Below are 17,805 nucleotides of genomic sequence, written 5' to 3' on the forward strand. Positions count from 1 at the left end.
TTCAATCCCTGGTCGGGGAACTAAGACCCCGCATGCCGCGTGGTGTGGCCAAAAAAAAAAAAAAAATTTTTTTTCTCTGCCCTTTGGCCTCCTCTCTTTCCTCTACTGTGCATTGTGTATCTGCATTATGCATCAACCAAACCTCCCCATCAGCAGAAATACCTGTTCAACCATATAGAGCAACATTCTAGCACCAACAAGATACTCCTTAAAAGATAACATTCCTTCTTAATGGGAAAAAAAGCCCCTTAAAATGAAATGTAGAGAAAAGCTCTCTCTCCATGTTTGGGCCTCTGTCATCATTAGAAAAATTCACTCTGGAGTTAGTTTATAAATGTGATCATATTGTCTATGGCGCTTCTTTTGCTCTAAAATGGCAGCACCCCAATTAAGCAAAATGTTATTTTCTCAAAAAATTGTTTTCATTCTTCCCATCAGAAGACCTGTATTATGAAAATTTGTACTCAATTATTATAGTTTAAATAAGATAATTATATTTCATTAATAAAAATGTGTGGAAATTTGTTTTTTGTCTTATTATATAAGTGCATACATAATATCCTCAATTTTGTCTCTTGGCCCACATAGTCTAAAATATTTACTATTGGCCTTTTACAGAAAAAGTTTGCTAATCCCTGTTCTAGATAATAGTTTTCTTAAGGAACAAAACTATATTCTAAAACTAATTTCCTATATATTATCTGAAAGAGATATTCCATCAATCAGTCAATATTTGAAAACCCCATCTAATACAAAGTGGCTTATTTTATCCAAAAGAATTTTTTTTTTACATAAAGTATGACATTTTTACTTCTGTAATACTTTATCTATTGTGATATTTTCACCATACATGTGACCATTCATTTTTTGTTTGTTTTTTGTTTATTTGTTTGTTTGTTTATTTATTTATTTATTTATTTTTGGCTGTGTTGGGTCTTCGTTTCTGTGCGAGGGCTTTCTCTAGTTGCGGCAAGCGGGGGCCACTCTTCATCGCGGTGCGTGGGCCTCTCACTGTCGTGGCCTCTCTTGTTGCGGAGCACAGGCTCCAGACGCGCAGGCTCAGTAGTTGTGGCTCACGGGTGTAGTTGCTCCGCGGCATGTGGGATCTTCCCAGCCCAGGGCTCGAACCCGTGTCCCCTGCATTAGCAGGCAGATTCTCAACCACTGTGCCACCAGGGAAGCCCCGTGACCATTCATTTTTAATACTCCCTCCTATTTGCCAGTTCCTAAGGTAGCATAGTTTATGGCAGGACACCATGCCAGTCCTTGTTTCCTTCAATCACATTACTAAAATTCTACTTAGATCAAATGATCTCATTTGATTCTATTTAATTTAATTTCTCCATTTTATTCATTTAGACTCCTAGCACCAGGAAAGCACCATTCCTAAGTTCTGACTTAACTTTTCTGTCACTTTCCAAGTCTGTCAACTAACTGAGCAGGTCAACTTAACTGTAGAGAACCAAGATGACGGTAATGTCTATGCACATTTTAAGATCCGGGGGAAGTAATCTTGCATGAAATGTTTGCCATTTTAGAGAGTGAACAAAGTGTGTGCAGAGCGTGGTTCCCAAACAACAGTTTCTGAAAAGCTCAACTAGATAAGGAGACATCTACAAACCTGGATTAGATGCTTCCCTGTGTTTCTGCGAATTTAAGAATACAAATCATGTATGGAAATATGTATGGAAATATGTTAATATAAATGTTTCAGACATAAAAAAAAAAAAAAAAAAAAAAAAAAAAAAAAAAAAAAAAAAAAAGAATACAAATCATGACTCCGGTCCTCACTTAACTCAGGCTGAGCTCAAACTTTGATTTTAAAATAAGTTCTGGTTCTTGCTTCCAAGTGGGATTTGGTAGTCATCAATAAACGTAAACGTGTCTCTGCCATGAAGATGGTGGACAAGGTCCTTTTTAAGGAGTTAACAAGAGGAGCGTGAGAAGTAGGGAAACTTCACCAAGCGGTAAAGATAAAGAGGGCGGAAGTGAGAATGATAGGAGAGAGGGTATCAAGATGCTTAAAGGCAAGTAACCAGGTAGAGAAGGGAGTGTTGAACAGTAGAGGGATTCATTGATGCGAATTCCTCTTTTTACGTTCCCACGGGGCTCAGGATGGGGAATGTAAATTCTGACAACAGGCGCGGCCACGCCCCCTTTATCCGCTCTTTTGAAGAGGCCACCACACAGCCTCAGCCAAAGCAGGGGCCTCACAGCCCACATGCTGATTGGGTTTTCTTCTGGCAAGCGCCGGAAGCGGAAGTCGTGCGCCGGACCGTTGCTAGAGCGCTTGCGTGGCCGGGAATCGCCGTCAGTCACGGTCTTCGTAGTAACTGCCCTTGTGAAAGCGCAGCTTATGGCTCCAGTGTCCCGGTCGCGCTACCCCGAGGACACCCCAGGCTCTAGGAGACGGCGACGCAGCTCGTCGGGGAGCCTGCCTTCCGCGCAGGCCAGACCATCCCCGTGGGGCAGCCGTTCCCACTCCCACTCGCACTCCCGCGGCCGCGAGGGCCTCAGGCCTCAGTGGGGTGGGTCGGGCTTCGGCTCTCCTTGTACCTTTAGCCGCTCTGGATCTCGAGAGTGGCCCACCGGGCTCCGCAACTACGCTTTCTCGTCCTCTTCTGTCTACTATGGCGGATACCGCTACCATCACCACCACTATGCGGGCGACAGGCAGTGGGCGGAAGACTATGAGAAGGAGAAGGAGGAGAGCTATTGCCAGGGGAGGCTGAAAGAGAGAAAGGACTGGGGAGTTGGGAGCACCTGAGGTGTGGGGGCTGTCTCCAGAGTTTCCTGAGCCAGATTCTGGTGAACACACCCTGGTTGAGGATGAAGAGGTAAAGACTAAGAAGAGCAGCAGTTCACAATCCAGCTCCAAAGAAAAAAGGAAAAAGAAGGCCAGTCATTCAAAAAATAAGAAAAGAAAGAAAAAGTCCAAAGGAAAACACAGGAAATATTCTGATAATAGTGACAGTAATTCAAACTACAACACTAGCTCTGATGATGATGAAAAGAGAGCAACAAAAGCCAAGAAGAAAGAGAAGAAAAAGAAACACAGAGCTAAAAAGCCCAAGAAAAAGACGAAGAAGACTAAAAAAGAATCCAGTGACAAAAGCTGTAAGGATTCAGAAGGGGAGTTGCCAGAAGATATCTGGATTGAGCCGTCAAAGATTGCAGATAACATGGCTCTAATAGGTCCAGAGGCACCTATAATACACACCTTTCAAGATGAGAAACCTTTGAACTACAGCCATGCTCTGCTTCCAGGTGAAGGTGCAGCTATGGCTGAGTATGTAAAAGCTGGAAAGCGTATCCCACGAAGAGGTGAAATTGGGCTGAGAAGTGAAGAGATTGCTTCTTTTGAATGTTTAGGTTATGTTATGAGTGGTAGCAGGCATCGCAGAATGGAAGCTGTGCAACTGCGTAAAGAGAACCAGATCTATAGTGCTGATGAGAAGAGAGCCCTTGCATCCTTTAACCAAGAAGAGAGACGGAAGAGAGAATAAGATTCTAGTTAGTTTCAGAGAGATGGTGTACTGAAAGACAAAAGGGAAAGATGACAAATAAGAACTTTTGTTCTATAGCCGAACTTTTAAGAATTTTATATGACCAAAATTAAAAGGCTTTATGGGGGCTTCCCTGGGGGCTTCCCTGGTGGCGCAGTGGTTGAGAATCCGCCTGCCAATGCAGGGGACACAGGTTCGAGCCCTGGTCTGGGAGGATCCCACATGCCGCGGAGCAACTGGGCCTGTGAGCCACAATTACTGAGCCTGCGCGTCTGGAGCCTGTGCTCCGCAACAAGAGAGGCCGCGACAGTGAGAAGCCCGCGCACCGCGATGAGGAGTGGCCCCCGCTTGCCACAACTAGAGAAAGCCCTCGCACAGAAACGAAGACCCAATACAGCCGTAAATAAATAAATAAATAAAATTTAAAAGGCTTTATGGTGCTGCTGTACCTACTATAAGTTCCTCAAGAAAAAACTGCTTTTTGAGATCTCTTTAGTAATTTATTTTTTATTTTTAATTTTAAAAGTAAAATGTGCACGTTTTTTAAAATATTCGAACACTACAGGAGGGAAGTCAGTAAAATGTAAGTCTTTTACCCCAGCCCCTGATCCTTCTCCCCAAAGAAATCTCTTTTTGGAATCTTCTATATCTGTCCATAAGTTCCGTGTATATACAAGCATGTATGTTGCAGGCTAAAGATTGAATCTATTAACCTGAAGGGTTTTTTTGTTTTTGTTTTTTTCCCTGTTGCTCTGACTTTTCTCTCTTTGAGGGCTTCATTGCCTCATGGAGCCGTTCATTTACCCCAGGGAGAACCAGAAGAACCCCAGAAAGAACAAAGGATTCAATTGAGTGTATACTTCTGGTTTCCATTTAACACTGAGTTTAAAAGTAGAAGTTTATTGGCTCATTTTCCTCTTCAGGCTGGTTTCCCTTAAATAATGAAAAGGCTGCCAAAGCTCCTGAGTTTGGTTATATATTTTCCTGGTCCACCTATGAAGAGAGAACATTTTTGTCCTGGCATTCCAAACAAGAATACTGAGATGCAGCCTAATTAGATTAGCTTAGGTCACATGCCCTTCCTCAGAAAAGGAATTGTTGCAAGGGAAATAGAATGGCCTACTCCTGAATCTGCAGGTTTTGTCACCCTAATGGGCTACATGGGCAAGGAATGGATACCTGAGTGAAAATCAGAGTAATGTTGGGAAGGGGGGGGTGGGTAGGCAACCAACAAATGCCCACTACAGTCTTGAATGATTTTTTAAAAAATATAGAATAGAGAGTACAGGTGCTGAAAGCCAAGGTTTTCTTGAAGAAAATCTTGGCTTTGACTGAGAAGCCGAGTACCTGATTGAAGGGGTGATAGGATTTATCCATAAAAATAGACATAAAAAAGATAACGATCCAGAGTGCTTGAGTATTCCAAAGAGTAGATTAGGCACCAGCTAGACTAGGAGGAGAAAGAACAAAATGAGAATAAAGGAGGAGCTCATGAAAAGGAGATCAGATCAGGAGGGACCAGGTGGACAAGAGAGTTAGCATTGAGAGGCTGGCTAGCACCAATGCTGGAAAAGACTTTTAGAGTGAGCTGCACTGATGTTCTGTGTAAGGCTTTTGTTGTCATCCAGTGACATCTTCCTGAACTCTGAGACTTCAGCACTAACCAGACTAATTTGGATAAGCCCCTTTTCAAGGCTCAAGACCCTGGTAACCCCACAGAGCTGAAGGTGAAGGAGTGCAGTTCTAGAATCTGGCAGGGCAGAGTGATGTAGAAGGGCACTTTTACCCCAGTATGTGACTTGATTGACACTGGACCACGCTAGCTTGAGATTTTCCCCAAAGAGAGTTGGGTGAAAGCCACCTTGTTACATATGTATATTTCCATTTTTAGAACCAAACCATACCACACTATACAGATGGATCTATACCTTGCTTTTTTCACTAAACAATATATATTGGAGATATTTTATATCAATGCATGTAAATCTATCTCATTCTTTTTAATGACTTTATAATATTCTATTGTATGAAAGAACCATGTTTTATCCAATGTTTAAGATGTTTTCTGTATTTTGCTATTATACAATACTTGCAGTGAAAATCTTTGTGGATGTATGAGAGTATTATCTGTAGCATACTCATCTAGAAATAGAATTAATTATTGGGTCAAAAGTCCTTTGGGTCATCTAAAAATGGCCATCTAGAAGTGGAATTATTAAATCAAATGGAAGGTATTTATAAGTGCTTTCTATGTGCTAGGCACTATAGCAGATATTAGGGATAAACCAAAGAGCAAGTTAGGCTTGATCCCTGCCATCAAAGAATTTTACATGCTACTGGGATACTTGTAACTCATGGCTGTAATGCAGTAGTGCCTCTGATCATATAGAAAAGGAAGCTTTTATTTTAAATATCCTATGAATGGACCTGATGGAAACATATAGACAACTGTTTTGTTTACAAAAATGAGGATAATCCTGGAAAATGAAAATCTCAAGTTCGAAAATTGACTTGTATTACTAGTGAAATGTAGCTCTGTCCTGGTAAAAATTGCATTTTGATTTGTTCTCACCTTATCTACCTCTACCCCTTCCAAAAGATACAAACAGACTACATAAAAATGCACACCTTGAATTTTTGTTGAAAAACTCTTGTTTGTCAAGCTGTTACATTAAGTGTATTTATTTTCATGGGATAAACAACGCAATGCCAATAATCTCAACCTTGATAATATGAGTGATATTTAAGAAGCCAGCCATGGTAGGGAGTTTGAAAGGGGGTAAATGAATTAGAATACATTTACTTCCTTTTAAAATTAAAATTTATGTTTACTCCTTGCATAATTTTTTGGGGGGAAAGCCTTTCTTTATAAATTTGAAAAATCAGATGTATGTTTTTTCTTCAGGACAGAATATTAACTTCTAATTAGTAAAATATTTGCATTGACTGGATTTGTTAGCCTAAGGAAAAGTTTTTAAGTAAATATATTTTACTTTAACTTTTAAAAGATATTTTCGAGCTCTGACCCTCAAGGAGAAGATAACTCTCCTGATGATAGAATTTTTTTTTCTTTCCTGTTATGATAATTTCAGGCTTGAAACAATATGAATTATGTCATAAAACCATGGTTAGTATGATATTTGTTTCAAAATTATCAATGATTAAACCAAAGTTTGTTCAGGTGTTTTAAAGGGTTTATTTTGTTCACAGACTGTAAAAATACAGTTTGTGATGAGGTGGACAAGAGAGGGAATATTTGTTTTCTTCTGCATAATTTATTTTTGTAGTGATATGATCCCCTGCACCACCCCCTCACCCCCATACATTGCAGAGAATAATTGTTGATTATTCTCTCCCATAGTAATAGACAGACTGTAACTGAGCAGGACCCTATGGGGCCTTCCCAGGACAGACACCTCCCCCATATCCTCTGCTGTAGCTCCTCTCTGAAGTAGAGATACATAGATAATAGTATCTGATGCATTCTTCCTGAGTTGTTTTACAGATGCTAAAATTACCACCAAATGGAAGAAATTAACTGCTTGATGATCATGAGCCCCCAGACCTACAGGCTCCTAAGAACTGATAATGTTAACCGCCCTGTTACCGCAACACCAACCAATCAGAGAAGTGCGCAGGAGCTTGATCACCGTCACCTGGCTTTTTAAAAAATGCTTTGCTGAAAACCTTTGGGGAGTTGGAGGTGTTTTGAGCACTGACCACGCGTTCTCCTTGCTTGGTCCTGCAATAAACCTTTCTCTGTTCCAGACTCCGACGTTTTGGTTTGTTTGGCCTCACTGTGCGTCCAGCTCACGAACTTGCGTTTTGTAACAATTCTTAATTTTTTATTACCTTAAACCCTTCAATCTAAATATACGTTCATTGTTCAATTTAATCTTCAAAATACTTTGACGTTTATTTTTTCCACTGTATTTGATGACTTTTTAAATTGGGGAGAAATGGTAATATATGTGTCCGTGTTTTAATTACGTGAGTAAGCAAAGTGGAATGCCAGCTGTTTGTGATAACAGTAAAGTGAGCTGGCCTGTTTTTTACATGAATAAAATAAATTTCGGCTTAAAAAATGAAAACACCGTAAGCGCACACCGGGACGCCCCTCTCAGCCGCGGGACTTGGAGAACGTTCAGCCAACCATTGGGAGCTTGGCCTCCTCCTGCGAGGCGGGAGCAGAAGGCCATCGAGCCGCGGTCCTCCCGCAGTCCTAGAGCGACGCTAGAGTGAGCTGCGGAGCGAGAGCCGGAGATCAGCAAAGAGCTAAGACGGGGCTTGAGCGTGTTTGGCCCTTCCTGCCAGTCGTTGGAGCGGTGAGTGGTGACTGTGCCCCAGCTTGGGGAGGAACTGCAGCCCGTGGGCTGGGGATTAGCTGATTCCCTGAGGGTGGAAGCGCAGGGAAGCCTTACCCGACAGAGGGGCCGTGTGGACTTGGGGCGGGGGCGGGCGAGAGGTGTCAATCCTGGGCCCTAGGAGGGGAATGATGCTGTGGATCTAGTTATTGGGGCACAACCTTCTGCTGCATATTTTTCATCCACTGAGCTCAATTTTAAATACCTATTAAAGGTAAGCCTTAGAAGGTAACATTTGAGCAGAAACCTGAGGGAGGTTAAAAGATCTGTGTGTCCTTTGGGGGTACGAATTTTCTAAGCAGGGGGGAACAGCAAGTTCAAAGGCCCTAAAGCGGGAGCTTGCTTAACATATTCGAGGAATGGCAGGGAGACCAGAGTGGTTGGAGCGCAGTGAACAAGGGGGAAGTGTGTAGAAGATGATATCAGAAAGATTGGGGGGTGGGAGGAGGCCTGTAGAAAAAGTGGGCATTGTATTGTGTAAGGAATTTGGTCATTTCTTGGCGTGAAGAGTTGTCGGAAAATTTTAAGCAAAGGAAAAACATCTGACATGTTTTAAAGCATCTACAGCTGGGAACTCATGATGAGAACAGACTGTAGGAAGGCAGGAAAAAAGCCGGTCCCAGTTTGAAGGCTGTCAGGCAGGGAGAATTCTCTCTTACTTGGGGAAAGTCAGCCCTTTTTTTTTTTCTATTCTGGCCTTCAACTGATTGGATGAAGCCCACTCACATTAATGAGAGCGATCTACTTTACTCAGTCGAGTGATTTAAATGTTAATCTCATCCAAAAACACCCTCACAGAAACACGAGAGTAATGTTTGGCCAAATATCTGGGTACTCGGTGGCCCAGTCAAGTTGTCACATAAAATTAACCATTTTTATTTTCTGTCTAAGAATCATTACTTTCGCAGGCTTTTTTTTCACTTTCATTAAGAGTTCCGTTGCCCCTTGAACAATGCCGGAGTTAAGGGCTCCTACCCCCAGTGCAGTCGAAAATCTGAGTATAACTTTACAGTCAGTCCTTTGTATTCACAAGGCCGCATCGCAGATTCAACCCACTGCAGATTCAGCCTATTTATTGGAAAAAAAAAAAAAATCCATGTATCAGTATAAGTGGACCTGCGCAGTTCAAACTTGTGTTGTTCAGGGGTCAACTGCAGCAGGATTGGCTTTTTGAATTATAAGTCCATTTTTGACAGAGAAAAATATCAGCTGGGAGTGCTACTCTAATACACATCCAGGAATATATAACAGCTAGCTGAATTTGGAACCTAACTGGCCGCAGCCACTAACTGAGTGAGCCTCACGCATATTGGTTCAGAAGTGTGTGCCAGCAGTTGGCAGACGCTATTCACTGATTTCTAGAGTCACTCAAGAGTCGTCAAAATCAAGAATGCTCACTCTCCACATACCAAGAGCCTGTTTCAAAGGATGATGGTGGAATCCTCTGAGTTCATTTTTGACATGTTGGGTTTGAAAGGCTTTTGTAAGGTATCCAGAAACCAGATAGCCAGAAGGAAATATAGATCTGGCACTCTTGAGGTATCTGGGCTGAAAAATAAGGAAGTCATCAGCATAAAGATAGTAATTGAACTTACAGACATACCTGTCCTCTACATTACCCCCTCCTATCTTATGTCCTATTTCTCTCCTTCCTTTCAATGTCCTATTTTTTGAAAGTAATTTTTGCTTACTCTTGCCATTTTCTCATTCTCCTGTGGCAAGGTGACTGTCCTCCCTATCCCATGACCAGAATTGCCTTCACAGAGGTCACAATGACCTCTTTGTTTTTTAATTAAGTGCATATGTCAGTTCGTAGGTGAACGCACCTTCCTAAAACATTTCACTCTTGAACACTGCCTCTTTATAATTCCAATTATAAATCAGTCAGTTGCTATTCTTTTTCTGGGGGTGGGGGGATGTTCCAGTGCGGACCAGAAAACCTGCTAAACAAATTCTAAAAGAGCTGTACCACTATTTAGTTACTATTCTTTACAATTATTATCTCATTTACCTCAAAACATCTCTGTGAATTAGGTATTACCTTCATTTTACAAATGAGTAAACAAACAGTGTAAGTGACAGAGCTAGACTAGAACCCAGGCCTGTCTGAGGCCCAGGCTCTTTCCATCACTCCACACTTACAGAAACAGATCCCCTTGGCCTTCTAGATACTACTATCCTTGTTTTCCTACCTCTGCAGTTGTTCCTTCTTACTTCTCTTCCTTACATGTCGGTGTTTCCCAGGGTTCCAGCCCCACTTAGCCTTTTCCCAGCCATAACTAACAACTACCCTGAAGATGTGAGGTTTTCCAACAGTTCTGTGCTCAGACTTCTCTCTGTCTGAAAAACCCTTTCCCGATTTTCTAGTCTAACTTTCACTTGTCTTGTAAGAGTCAGAAGGACTCACCTCCAGAAAGCCTTTTCTTTCTTTCCTTTTTTTTTTTTTTTTGCTATTTAATTGCTTTATTAGCTTTACATTTTTCCATGCAAATGGGTGAAACTCTACTGTTGACAGAAACTTAGATTGGGTGCCAACGCAACCTCCAATGAGAAGCTGGTAACACAGAACCCACCTGACACATGGAAATTACATAAGGTTCACAGCAAATGGATCAGTAAAGGCATATCAGGAAAATGCAAGGAAAAGGAGAATGACAGTGGGAATCACAGTATTAATCTTGTGGAAAATGGCAGGAGTCAAGGCATAAGGCAGAATTCATCATGATGGTCATGGTGATTAGAGAGCTCCCCCATAAGGATATGCAGACAGTTCCTCAACTGCAGCTCCCTAAGTTTTCTCCTGATTTCTCTCATCTCCTCCATGAACATTTCCATATCATCTCCATCTCCACCCATCCCATCGCTGACCTGCCTCTTGGGTATGGCCCATCGGAAATTAGGGGCAAGTCGGCGAGCCTGTCCCTGTCTATTATTTCCTGCTGGCTGGTGGCCTTCGCCCCCTCCCAAAGGGCGGTCTACCTCTCCATTCTGCACAGGCTGCTCTATTTCTTCGTTTTCCTGGACCTATCCTTGCTGCCTCCTGCTCGTGATTCTCGCCACGAGTGCGCCGCCTAGATGCTTAGTCCCGAAGACCTGCAAAGGGCCGGGGTGGGGGCAGGGGCCTTCAGAAAGCCTTTTCTGACCTGCTAATTCACTTGAGATTTCTTACGGAGCAGAGAGCTGTAAAGGCCAAGGAGTTCTTTTATCTCTGTATCTCAGCAACTAAGAGAGCCTGGCACATTGTAGACAATCTGTAAATGAGATGAGTTATGAATATCCGTATATTCTTTTAGTTAATTCTGATACTGGCTTTAATTAATGAACCTACAAGCAGTTTTACTCATTTTGTGTCTTTTTTCTCCTCTCAACATTTGGAGAATTTTCAAATCTACCGAAAATTTGAAAGAGTAGTACAATTAATACGATATACCCCTCATATAGCAGCAGCTGTGAACTTCCTGCTACATTTGTGTTCTCTCTCTCTCTCCACTTACCGCCCCCCGTAATCCCCCCTCCCCAAAACATTTGAAAATAAGTTTTAGTACCATCTCCTGAGAATAAGGATATTCTCTTACGTGACCACCTGAGAAAACTCTTAAGATCTACACACTTTTTCTGTAAAGGGCCAGATAGTAAATGTTTTGAGCTTTGCAGGTGATACGATCTCTATGGCAACTACAGTTGACCCTTGAACAGAAGGGTTTGAACTGCATAGGTCCACTTATGTGCGGATTTTTTCAATAAATATATCAATAGTATCAATACCTGTGTTTTCATCTTACAGACCTTTAAGTGTGGGGAAAAGTTTGTGTTTGATTAGAGATCACAATATGTGGAGTCAAAAGAACTAGAGTTTGAATCCTGATCCTATCCAAGCTGTTTCAGCTTCCTACCCTTGGTCATCTACCAGTTCCTTTGTGTTTGAAGCAGAAATAGTAAGTAGTACACGGATTTTTGACTACACAGGGGTCAGTGCGCCATTGTTCAAGTACTCAGTCCTGCCAGTGTATTGTGAAAGCAGATGTAAACACTATCTTAACAAATGGGTTTGGCTGTATTCCAGTAAAGATTTATGTACGAAAACAGCCTTTGGGCTCTATTTGGTCTGCTGGGCCATAGTTTGCGTATATATATTATTCATATTCAGATTTCTGAATTCTTCAAAACATACTTGTATCTTTTTTTTTTAACTCAAGAGCAAATTTCACACATTGCATTTTGCTGTATCTCTTTAATCTAGAAAAATACCTTCCCCACACCTTCTTTTTATTTTCACGAAATTGATTGTTTGGAAGAGTACCTGCCTATTGTAGAGAAGCTGCATTCTGGACATTCTGGATTTATCTGAAAGTTTCCTCATTGTTAGATTCATGTTAAACACTTTTAGTAAAAATGCTACATAAGTGGTAAGGCACAAGGTCAGTTGTCTTGCTGTTGGTGTTACTAGGTTTCATTTGATTAAGTTTGTGACTGCCAGATAGCTCCATTCTTCCCCTTGTAATTCATAAGCAATCAGTGTGGTGATTCTCTGAGACTATGAGATTGTCCTTTTCCCCTACTCCTTTCACCCAATGATTTCACCCATTTGTGGTCCTTGATTGAAACAGTTATTTCCTCAAGGGCTACAAAATGGTGATTTTTTTCAAATCTGTTATTCCTGCTATGTTAGCTGGCAGTCTTCTGTAAAACAGAGTCTTCTCATTTTGTATGGTTGTTTCAGAGAGAAAAAAAAAAAAATGGATAGTAATTATTGGAAATGTATAAACCCAACAAAGGGGTATTGCTATTGTTGTTATTATCATTATTATTACTATAATATTACTGTTTCTGTGATTCTTGTTATTACATTTTCAGGGGTATCCCTGAGGAGGCAGTCAAAAGAAAGTTCTCCAGAACAGCGAGAGCAGTCTGAAGCTGGGGATGGCGACAGCATTGGTAACCACTCCTTCCCCGGCTCCTCTGAATCTGAAGAAGGAGGGACTTCACTTAGTGAAGGAGGGTCACCACTGTACTCGGGAACAGGGGGTCAAGCTGCAAGGAAACGGCGCAGGCCTCGGGCAGGAGCCATTGTGCAAACAGTTCAGGCAGTTGCGCTATGAAGAGACCACAGGACCTCGAGAAGCACTGAGCCGGCTCCGGGAACTTTGCCGACAGTGGCTGCAGCCCGAGGCCCACACCAAGGAGCAGATCCTGGAGCTGCTGGTGCTGGAGCAGTTCCTGACCATCCTGCCTGAGGAGTTGCAGGCCCGGGTGCGGGAGCATCACCCAGAGAGTGGGGAAGATGTGGTTGTTGTACTGGAGCATTTGCAGCCTGAACTGGGAGGAACAGAACAACAGGTGGTAAGGGTCAGATGTGCTCTTTTGCAGGAAAGCAGGAGTTGAGGCCTCTGGCCAGAGCGGTGGCCATGAGCTCACCAGTGGGAGAATCGCTAAGCTTTGGTTCAGTTTCTTTTCAGTCTGGCTGTTCATTGCTGAAGGTCTTACCTCAGCCTTACCTGTCTCTGCTGGGAGGAAACTGAATGTGCTCCAGGTTCTCCAGCCTCTTTTCTTTGCCCTTCTGTCTTTTCTCTTTGCTCTCTTTTCTAACATTGAAGTGCTTTTCTGAACAGCAGTTTCCTCCTAAACCCACGTGTACCTAATCATCCCTAGGACCCAAACCAGGCAAAGAAACAGAAGATGCTTGTGGAGGAGACAGCCCTTCTGAAAGCAGTGCCGAAGCAGCAGGTCCAGCCTGAGGGTGCAATTCCCAAGCCCAAGAGACAGAAGGGTAAGAAGTAGACTGCATCTTCCTGCATGTGAGATGTGGTGGGCTTCGTGGTGCCCCCCGACCCGAGGCCCTGCTCAGCACCCTTGGCATTTTGTGTCTTGTTCTTCTTGTTTTGAGTCAGGTTTACTGAGGTATAAATTACACGCAGTAAAATTCACTCTTTGTAAGTGTACAGGCCAATGACTTTTCACAAACATGAAATAATTGTAGTTGTCTAATGATCACCACAATCAAGATATAAAAGTTTCCATCACCCCAGACATTTCCTTTTTCCCTAATCCTTGTTTCTGTTTTTGGATGCTTCTAGTTTGGGGGGTTTTTTTGTTCAGTTAAAACTGAATGCTTCTCCTGTGTAGACCTTCACCTTCCTCTTCTCCCCATTACTGTAGGGGTGAATTAAAAAAGGAGTGCTAGTTTCTTACCCAAGGCAAAGAATTCCAACCACATGATTCATTACTCGTTTCTTCTTACCACATTCAGATTATTGTAAATGACTACTGTCTTTTACTTCTAAATGTTGCCTGAATTATTTTTTTTTTGCTCTACCATATTTTCTTTGACTCTGAATTTCTCTTTCTAATTTCTATCCCTTTCATTTTCTCCTCTTTCCAGCCTGATACAAGCCCTGCTTCTCTTTTTGTTTTACTGTGTCATTTTAGTGCTTCCACTGAAGTTAAATTACCTCCTGTTCATTCTCTGTCATTTAAACACATTCATTAATGTTGCTCTCCTCGTTAAAGCCCTTCAGTGAGCTAAGTAATGTTATTCTTTCAACTTTTTTTTTTTGATGTTTGAAAAATTCCATAATAAAGAGTAAAAAATAAAAACCAACCCACCACCTTCAGTGACTCCCAATAACCTTTAACAAAGGCCTCACACGGCATGTTCTGGCATTTGTAGACCTTGCAGCCCCATGTCCACTAACATCACCAGCTTGCTCCGATTTGCTTGAGACTTTTAGCTCCAGCTGTTGCATGTGCTGGGAAACCCCTCAGTCCCAGACACATTGGGACAATTAATCGCCTTTTGTCCCACCTGCTCACACTGTGTGTTCCCCCTCATGCTGAGTTGCATTCCATTTCCCATTTGCTCCTCTTCTGCCTGGAATACTTTTTCCTCACTCTCCCTGGCTAATTCCTACTCATCCTTCAGGACCTAGCTTAGATATCACTTTCTTTGTCCTTCCCTAATTTCTCCAAGTCTGGATCCGTTTCCCCACCTCTGCTGCTAGAGCTCCAAGTTTTCTCCTACCACGGAACTGTTAGTATTATATTAGAGTTGCTGGTTTACTTCTCTTTTTCTCCCACCAGACCAAAAGGGCAGGGGCTTTGTTTTGTTTCCTGAGTCTGCTACTGTCCCTGGACTAGAGTAGACCTTCAGTAAATGTCTATTTGATGAATGGTTGATTTCAATTCTAAAGGCTTCTTTTACCTACTACCTACTCCCCCTGCTCAATTTCTGAGTCTGCTTCAAAAGTCCTCTTCTTCTGGAAGCTTTCTGAGTAAAGTCGCTGAAAGAGAGAGGCCTACCTTTTCTAAACAGCCTTGCAGAAATGAATTTATGCTGTGTAATCAGTGATGGGTGTTTATTTTAAGTATGAAAAGTAGATTTAGCAATAGTAGATTCTTGAAACTGTTCCTTAACCCTCTAGATCTGTTGAAAATGTTATTTTATATTCTTCTTTTATTTATTTACTTATTTATTTACTTTTGGCTGCATTGGGTCTTTGTTGCTGCCCACGGGCTTTCTCTAGTTGTGGCGACTGGGGGCTACTCTTCATTGCGGTGCCTGGGCTTCTCATTGCGGTGGCTTCTCTTGTTGCGGAGCACGGGCTCTAGGTGTGCGGGCTTCAGTAGTTGTGGTGTGCAGCCTCAGTAGTTGTGGCTTGTGGGCTCTAGAGCACAGGCTCAGTAGTTGTGGTACACGGGCTTAGTTGCTCCGCGGCATGTGGGATCTTCCCGGACCAGGGCTCAAACCTGTGTCCCCTGTGTTGGCAGGCGGATTCTTAACCACTGCGCCACTAGGGAAGCCCTGTTATTTTATATTCAAGTTCAGGTTGTTTTTCAGTTTTGCAGGCCCCTGCCTCCCCTTTTAGTTGTGTCTGTCATTATAAAATCACTGGAAAAGAACCTCTCTTGTTCTCATCCCTTAACTCTCACTCCCTCCCCCATGGAGGTGACTTCATCCTCTTGCAAAAGGCCTTTACACACAGTACATGTTTTTAATCTTCCCTCTCCCACGTGTGCTTTTACTTTCCCTGATGTCTCCTTCCCACACCCTTCACTTTCTCATCTACTCTCACTCTTTAAATGATCTGCTGCCTTTATCTTGCTTACACGGGGTAACCCTCATTTGCTTGTTATGAGGGCTGCTTAGATGCTCCCTCTTCTATTTTCTCCATCCATCTCCCCTTTTACTCTCTCATTCTGACTTTGCATCTCCTTTCAGGCTCCTGGACTTAAAAGACTTATCCTATCTACTGTTCCCTCTCACCCTCTTCCCTGTGTGTCTGAGCAAAGGTTTTATTCAGCACACATTGTTATAATTTGCTTATATGTCTTATGTTCCAGACATATAAGCAAATTATTACAACACTGAGATATAATAGCTCCATTGAACCACACAGGAAAGCAGTTACTGCTGTCCAAGGAGATCAGGAAAGGCTAAGACATTTTTGTGGACTTCTTTTTACCCTCAGGGCCTTGTGGCCCCCAGTGTTTTTGATTTATTGGTGAGGACACTGAGCCTAGAGGAATTACCTAAGATTACACAGTTAATCATGATAAAATTGGCACCACGTCTGCATGTCTTCATTTCCAGTTTATTTCTTCATTTCTGGTGCTAGCCCTTTCTTATTGGCCCCAGGGTACTCAGTTGACCTAGCTTTCTAATTTTCCACATGAGGCCATTATCAAGAACGTACAGCCATGCCCTTTATGACAGTTTGCTTGCTTGCTAACTTCTGTGTGTGTGTGTATGTATGTATAGATGTGCATATCACATGATAAACCTCAAACCATTTACAGTAAGTTGCCTCTCACCATAATCCCCCAAAGGCAGCCACTGTTAAACAGTTTCTTATGTATCATTCCATGTATGTTCTATGCAAACACCAGCACCCACAACATTTCCACTTTGCACACATGGCTTGATTCAGTTTTTTTTCCTCCTAGTTGTAGATTCCTTTCCCTAAGCACCAAAAGACAAGTAACTGGTGGTATATATTTAATGTTTCAGGTGAGGAGACAAGGACTGAGAATGGGAAGCTGGTTGTAGACACAGACTCCTGTGGAGGAGTGGAATCATCTGGGAAAATATCTGAACCCAAAGAGGCTCATTATGAGGACTCTAACTTGGATAGGCAGCAGGCCAAGGCCAAGGAGAAGACTGACTATAAATGCTCAGAATGTGGGAAGGGGTTCATCCAGCACTCAGACCTGATTAAGCATGAAGGTTCACACACGGGAGAAAAGCTCTGTGAATCTGAAGTGTGTCAGAGTTCTAGTCTTACTGGACATCAGAAAATCCACTCTAGAGAGAAAGGTCATCAGTGTCATGAGTGTGGGAAAACCTTTCAGAGAAGTTCACACCTTGTCAGACATCAGAAAATCCATCTTGGTGAGAAGCCTTATCAGTGCAAGGAGTGTGGAAAAGTCTTTAGCCAGAATGCAGGCCTTTTGGAACATCTCAGAATCCATACTGGAGAGAAACCTTACCTGTGTATCCACTGTGGAAAGAACTTTCGGCGCAGCTCTCACCTTAATCGACACCAGAAAATTCACAGTCAGGAGGAGCCCTGTGAGTGCAAGGAGTGTGGGAAAACCTTTAGTCAGGCCCTGCTCCTCACCCACCATCAGAGAATCCACAGCCACTCCAAAAGCCATCAGTGTAACGAGTGTGGGAAAGCCTTCAGTTTGACCTCAGACCTTATTCGACACCACAGGATTCACACTGGAGAAAAACCTTTCAAGTGTACTGTATGCCAGAAAGCCTTCCGACTAAACTCACACCTTACTCAGCACGTGAGAATCCACAACGAGGAGAAACCGTACGAGTGTAATGAATGTGGAGAAGCCTTCAGGCAGAGGTCAGGTCTTTTTCAACATCAGCGATATCACCACAAAGACAAACTGGCTTGATGAGGTGTCCTCTCCTTATGGACCATCAG

General features: G+C 42.5%; 3 protein-coding genes and 1 non-coding gene across 4 annotated transcripts; 2 read left to right on the forward strand and 2 right to left on the reverse strand.

Annotated features, from left to right (window-relative positions):
- The first annotated feature begins 1,874 nt into the window (after window positions 1-1,874).
- On the forward strand, window positions 1,875-3,567 carry NKAPL (NFKB activating protein like). The gene is given in 3 exon segments (XM_059938148.1): window positions 1,875-2,733; window positions 2,735-3,502; window positions 3,504-3,567. Coding segments are annotated over 3 exon segments (1,344 nt in total). The 5' UTR covers window positions 1,875-2,221.
- Window positions 3,568-7,472: 3,905 nt separating this feature from the next.
- Window positions 7,473-17,783, forward strand: ZSCAN26 (zinc finger and SCAN domain containing 26). Its single transcript, XM_059938147.1, has 4 exons — window positions 7,473-7,831; window positions 12,725-13,210; window positions 13,520-13,637; window positions 16,875-17,783. The coding sequence occupies exons 2-4, from the start codon at window positions 12,791-12,793 to the stop codon at window positions 17,774-17,776; spliced, it is 1,440 nt and encodes a 479-aa protein (XP_059794130.1). The 5' UTR covers window positions 7,473-7,831; window positions 12,725-12,790; the 3' UTR covers window positions 17,777-17,783.
- LOC132375480 (U7 small nuclear RNA) lies at window positions 9,783-9,844 on the reverse strand. The gene has a single exon (XR_009506030.1). It is a non-coding gene; the product is annotated as a U7 small nuclear RNA (small nuclear RNA).
- On the reverse strand, window positions 10,565-12,230 carry LOC132374332 (protein BEX3-like). Its single transcript, XM_059937919.1, has 2 exons — window positions 12,171-12,230; window positions 10,565-10,894 (listed from the first exon to the last, which is right to left on the reverse strand). The coding sequence occupies exons 1-2, from the start codon at window positions 12,228-12,230 to the stop codon at window positions 10,568-10,570; spliced, it is 387 nt and encodes a 128-aa protein (XP_059793902.1). The 3' UTR covers window positions 10,565-10,567.
- Window positions 17,784-17,805: the final 22 nt, after the last annotated feature.

This window comes from Balaenoptera ricei, chromosome 11, assembly GCF_028023285.1.
Source record: "Balaenoptera ricei isolate mBalRic1 chromosome 11, mBalRic1.hap2, whole genome shotgun sequence".
Taxonomy (NCBI): domain Eukaryota; kingdom Metazoa; phylum Chordata; class Mammalia; order Artiodactyla; family Balaenopteridae; genus Balaenoptera; species Balaenoptera ricei.